The sequence below is a fragment of the Drosophila obscura genome, unplaced genomic scaffold (genome assembly GCF_018151105.1).
Source record: "Drosophila obscura isolate BZ-5 IFL unplaced genomic scaffold, ASM1815110v1 contig_137, whole genome shotgun sequence".
NCBI classification, from domain to species: domain Eukaryota; kingdom Metazoa; phylum Arthropoda; class Insecta; order Diptera; family Drosophilidae; genus Drosophila; species Drosophila obscura.
In genome coordinates this window covers 351,447-357,446 of record NW_024542721.1, presented here as the reverse complement: position 1 = coordinate 357,446, position 6,000 = coordinate 351,447, and the positions used below count along the sequence as shown (strand labels likewise).

Here is a 6,000-nt window from a genome sequence, read left to right as displayed (position 1 = left end):
TCCTTCAATGACTTCATTGAATTGAATTATTTAATTGTACGTTCGAACTCTTGTGCAGTCTGTACCTAACTGCCGAGCTAGCACAAGGGTCAAGCCTATTTAGGTTTACATCTTATCCTATTCTCATTCTCTGCGTATGTATCTGATTATGGTATGCATTGCCCTCTGCACATTGAGCTCATCCCGGGGGAATGGTGGGAATTTTTGAAAGATGTAAAACGCCGATTCCCACTGCCACCATCTACTATCCATGAAAAACAACTGATGCACACAATTTGTAGCGGTGAAAATTGGTTCAAATTTATAATTTAAATGAGTATAAATAACATTGCAATGCTTGTGAATATGAAAACATATTCTTACTTAACATGGGTGATGATAATAAGGCCAACATTGACAAGGAGAATTTATTGGAGTGGATATCTGTCAGCCAAAAGCGAGTGCAATATCCTGCATTAGGTTTTCAGAGCATTCATACAAGAATTCCCAGAGGTTAGTCCACAAACCGAGTTTTTGTGCCTGAGACAATGTTGACACATCAAATGTTTTGTTGTTGTTTTTCCTGTCTGTAATTTTTTTGTTGCTTTATTTATTTATTTATTTCAATTAACAATTATCTGCTAATTATGGAATAGGAATAAAAAACAAACTAATTATATATGTACAAGAGAGAAAGGAAAGATACAATTTACACATTTTCTAAGCTAAGGTAATGATAAATGTTAAATATAATTTTTTCAAGGGATAATTCGTGGGATATTAAATGGTACAAGTAATTATAATTATTGCATAAAACCTGGAAAGGTTCATGCTGGGAGTAATTAGATCTACATATGGATAATCGGATGGGGCGGAAAGTACGGGTTGGTCTGGAGGGAACCGAAAAATCGATTCGTCCCAAAAGCGTTTGGGAGTTCACAATCCCGAGAATGAGCTTATGCATGAATACCACGCCATTGCAAATTCTGCGATGGTGTAAAGAGGGTAGGTTCATTAGTTTTTGCCTAGATAGGTATGGTGGAAGATGTCTGTTAGAGTCCCAGTTTAGATGTCTAAGGGCGAATATCGCTCGTCACAAAATCCCCATTAATGACGGCATTTAGTTTCTGAAATCCACTTTCGATCTTTTCGTAGCCGTTAAGCGATTCATCCCTGGCATTTTGCATGAGCATCTGCAGGCCGCTAACAGACTTGCCGAGGGCACGTCCCATGGAATCCCAGAGATAGCTGCCCATGCCGCTTGGTCCCGGACATTTGAATGTCGGTGCATCAGCCTTGCTGTTTTTGTCTCCTTGCTGAGTAACATCCATTGTCTTATGCCTGAGAAGCTTAGGTCTCTCCACAGGCAAAGAGTGCTGCTCCATTTTGCCTGGTTCTGGTCCTGTTCCTGGTCCTGATCCCTTTTCAAGTTTCTGAGCTTCAAGCTTGGTATTGACGTGGCACTTGGGCGGTTCCTCCAAGGTACTTAGAATGACGATCTGAGGGCAGCTCATGGACTTGCTGATACCGCGTCGCATAGACACCCATGGATACATATCCATGTCGGCTTGGGGCTCCAAGAGAGACTTCTGCAACTTCTGCGGTGCTCGATTCGTCTTCTCGTCGCCCTGCACCGCTCCACCCAACATCAGTTGCATAAGTTGCTGAGGGCCACCCGTTGACTGATTGAATGAGATCTTTCCCATGCCAGATTGCCCCACTGGATGGCAACCAAGCGATGACTTCGTTGCTCCGTTCGCCGATTTGAAAATCTTCTGAATTCCAAGCAAGGTCTCCTGCATGACATTCTGAGAACTGACCATGGGCCTCTCGATGCCGGCTGGGTGCACCAAATCGTCAAATTGAGATGCATCCTTTGTCGTCTTTTTGAATTGTGGCGGACCTCCTCCCATGGTGGTGTCCGGCAGGTACACACCTCTGCTTATGTACTGCCTGAAAGAGGGCAGCTCCGTGTCGGATAGTTCCTCTAGTAACGTTGGCGGCGATAGCTTTGGATCGAAAAATGTAATACTCTCGCCCCTCTTACCCATGGTATCCATGGGGTGCTGATCTCCGCCCATGGACTGATAGAAATCGCGATATTCCACTTTGCACGTGTCCTCGTCTGACAAAGACGAAGATAGAGCCGGTTCGCAGATTTGAATGCCTTCATTCATGTTGTCCTCCAAGAGGCATTCCTCTCCGCCTACAGGCTGGTCAAAAACGTGATATTCCATGTCGCATGGGTCTACATCTAACGAAGACGGGTTGAGGAATGGAATGACCTCCGTGGGCTGCTGATCTCCATCTATAGACTGGCTGATGGAGCGACGCGTCACCTCGCATGGCTCCATTGAAGTGGTGGACATAGGATATGCATCCGATTGGTGGAGATGTTTTCCTGGCTCATCCATAGTCTGTTCCATGTGATGCAGAGATTCGTCCAAAAACTGGTTGAATGCGCGATATTCCATGTGGTATGACACTGCATGGGGCAAAGGCAAAGGTATTAAGAGCTTGAAAACAAGCGGCAACGTCACACAGTCAGCAAACGCGTATGCGTAATTTTCTGATTTATGTAACCAATCGGATATATTTTATACGTGATTATGCGTAACCGCGGGAATTGGTATAGGAGCCGATAACTAGTCATGCTCCAATATCAATTCTTGCACTACTCTTTCTACCTAATGACCAACCCACTTGATTACAATTTTAAAGTATTTCCTCTGTCTCTCTTCTCGCACGAACACCAGCCGTTACATCGCGTTTCCCTTGGCCAGGGGAAACGCTTCCTGCTACAATAACTAATACACATATTCCCCATATTCTTCGAGTGTCGGCTACAAAAATATCCAAACAAAACAAAACAAAAAAAATTGAATACCACAAAAAAAAAAAAAAAAAATTGAACCTTCAGCACTTCCATCCATGGCATCCTCCATGGGCTGCTGATCTCCGCCCATGGACTGATTGAAATCGCGATATTCCACTTTGAACGTGTCCTCGTCTGACAAAGACGAAGATAGAGCCGGTTCGCAGATTTGAATGCCTTCATTCATGTTGTCCTCCAAGAGGCATTCCTCTCCGCCTGCAGGCTGGTCAAAAACGTGATATTCCATGTCGCATGGGTCTACATCTAACGAAGACGGGTTGAGGAATGGAATGACCTCCGTGGGCTGCTGATCTCCATCTATAGACTGGCTGATGGAGCGACGCGTCATCTCGCATGGCTCCATTGAAGTGGTGGATGTGGGATATGCATCCGATTGGTCGGGATGTTTTCCTATCTCATCCATTTTCCGTTGCATGCAATGCAGGAATTCTTCGATAGACTCATTGAGTGAGAGACATTCTCTGCTGGATGATGCTACATGGGACAAAGGCAAAGGTACTAAAAGCTTGAAAAAAATATAATGAAAATATATGTAATGGTGCAAAACGAGCGGCAACGTCACCCGTTACACACACAGCAGCATAGCGTATGCGTAATTTTATGATTTATGTAACCAATCGGATATATCGGAGTATCGGAGCCGATAACTGGTCATGCTCCAATATCAATTCTTGCACTCCTCCTTCCACCTAATGACCAACCCATTTGATTACAATTTTAAAATATTCCCCCTGTCTCTCTTCTCGCACGAACACCAGCCGTTACATCGCGTTTCCCTTGGCCAGGGGAAACGCTTCCTGCTACAATAACTAATACACATATTCCCCATATTCTTCGAGTGTCGGCTACAAAAATATCCAAACAAAACAAAACAAAACAAAATTGAATACCTTCACCACTGCCATCCATGGCATCCTCCATGGGCTGCTGATCTCCGCCCATGGACTGATTGAAATCGCGATTTTCCATGTTGGCTGGGCCCTCATGTGACGAAGGCAAAGATAAACTCGAATCGGGAATTGCAATTCGTTCAGCCATGGCATCCTCCTCAAGCTGATCCCTATATCCGCCCATGGACTGGTCCATAAAGTGACATCTCATGCCGGATGGCTCCAGTCGACTCGAAGTCGGTGGCAGAGAAGTCCCCTGTTCCAAGTGATGCTGAGCTCTGTCCATGAAATGCTTCAAAGTTCGACTGTCCATGTTGGAAGAGCCTTTGTGTGGCGAACGCGAGGAAAGACTCGCATCGAAATACGTAATATTTTCATCCGTGGTATTCTCCATGGGGTGCTGATCTCTGCCCATCGACTGATGGATATCCCGATATTCCACTTTGAACGTGTCCTCGTCTGACAAAGACGAAGATAGAGCCGGTTCCAAGATTTGATTGCCTTCATTCCTGTTGTACTCCAAGAGGCATTCCTCTCCGCCTGCAGGCTGGTCAAAAACGTGATATTCCATGTCGCATGGGTCTACATCTAACGAAGACGGGTTGAGGAATGGAATGATCTCCGTGGGCTGCTGATCTCCATCTATAGACTGGCTGATGGAGCGACGCGTCATCTCGCATGGCTCCATTGAAGTGGTGGATGTGGGATATGCATCCGATTGGTCGGGATGTTTTCCTATCTCATCCATTTTCCGTTGCATGCAATGCAGGAATTCTTCGATAGACTCATTGAGTGAGAGACATTCTCTGCTGGATGATGCTACATGGGACAAAGGCAAAGGTACTAAAAGCTTGAAAAAAATATAATGAAAATATATGTAAATGTGTGTGCAAAACGAGCGGCAACGTCACCCGTTACACACACAGCCAGCATAAGCGTATGCGTAATTTTATGATTTATGTAACCAATCGGATATATCGGAGTATCGGAGCCGATAACTAGTCATGCTCCAATATCAATTCTTGCACTCCTCCTTCCACCCAATGACCAACCCATTTGATTACAATTTTAAAGTATTCCCCCTGTCTCTCTTCTCGCACGAACACCAGCCGTTACATCGCGTTTCCCTTGGCCAGGGGAAACGCTTCCTGCTTCAATAACTAATACACATATTCCCCATATTCTTCGAGTGTCGGCTACAAAAATATCCAAACAAAACAAAACAAAACGAAATTGAATACCTTCACCACTACCATCCATGGCATCCTCCATGGGCTGCTGATCTCCGCCCATGGACTGATTAAAATCGCGATTTTCCATGTTGGCTGGGCCCTCATGTGACGAAGGCAAAGATAAACTGGAATCGGGAACTGTAATTCGTTCAGCCATGGCATCCTCCTTGAGCTGATCCCTATATCCGCCCATGGACTGAGGTCTGTCCATGTAATAGTTCAAAGTTCGACTTTCCATGTTGCATGAGCTGTCATTTGACGAGGGCGATGCTAGCCTTGGATCGAAGTATTGAATGCCTTTACTCAAGGTATCTTCCAGGGGGCGCTGACTTCCACCCAAGGACTGGTTGCAGGAGTCACGCGTCATGTCGTATGGCTCCAAAGAAGTCGTGGATGCATAGATATATTCGAATGGTGCATCCATTGTCTGCTCCATGTGCTGCTGAGCTTCACCCATAGACTCACTTTCCATGTCGAATGGCTGCAGTGAAGTCGTGTGCGGGCGAGGATTTGTCAGTTCCTCAAGTCGCTCATCGTGTGGACTGGGACTGCATCGTGTGGCCCGTGTCGCGCATGGCCCCAGCGTGTTGACAGTTCGTCGTGCGCTGCACCGTTTCCTGGGCGATGTCCCGGAACTCCATCCACTCGAGCGTAGCCGGAGGCATCTGCTCGAATATGCCGCACAGTCGCCGCTGGCTGATGCACGCGCTCAGTTGGCTCATGTAGCTATTGCGGATCTCTCCGTCGAGCAACGTGAGGCACGGCATGGCGACCAGTTTGTTTAGCCACAGCATGGCCAGGCGGTACTCCTGCGAGCCAGTATCGAAGCCCTCTTCCGGTTGCGGCGAGTCCTCCAGTATATTAAAGAAATCTTTGAACAGCGTATTCAACTTTATGTTAGTCTCATCTTCGGTGCAGGAGCGAGTGCGATGCCTATGCTTCTTGGGACGCTTCTTCATATTTGTAAAGTATAAAATATATTCTATTCGACACGCAAAAAAAA

General features: G+C 45.9%; 1 protein-coding gene across 1 annotated transcript; it reads right to left on the bottom strand.

Moving 5' to 3' along the window:
• Positions 1–1,052: 1,052 nt before the first annotated feature.
• On the bottom strand, positions 1,053–5,469 carry LOC111070654. The gene is made up of 5 exons (XM_041595610.1): positions 5,007–5,469; positions 3,766–4,584; positions 2,894–3,349; positions 2,027–2,464; positions 1,053–1,966 (listed from the first exon to the last, which is right to left on the bottom strand). The coding sequence occupies exons 1-5, from the start codon at positions 5,467–5,469 to the stop codon at positions 1,053–1,055; spliced, it is 3,090 nt and encodes a 1,029-aa protein (XP_041451544.1).
• Between the last annotated feature and the right edge of the window lie 531 nt (positions 5,470–6,000).

Coding starts and splice junctions, on each gene's coding strand:
- LOC111070654 (XM_041595610.1), bottom strand. CDS start 5,469: ATGGAAAGTGAGTCTATGGGTGAAGCTCAGCAGCACATGGAGCAGACA. Junction 4,585..5,006: donor CATGGATGGTAGTGGTGAAG/GTATTCAATTTC, acceptor TGTCCCATGTAG/CATCATCCAGCAGAGAATGT. Junction 1,967..2,026: donor GCACCCCATGGATACCATGG/GTAAGAGGGGCG, acceptor CAACGTTACTAG/AGGAACTATCCGACACGGAG.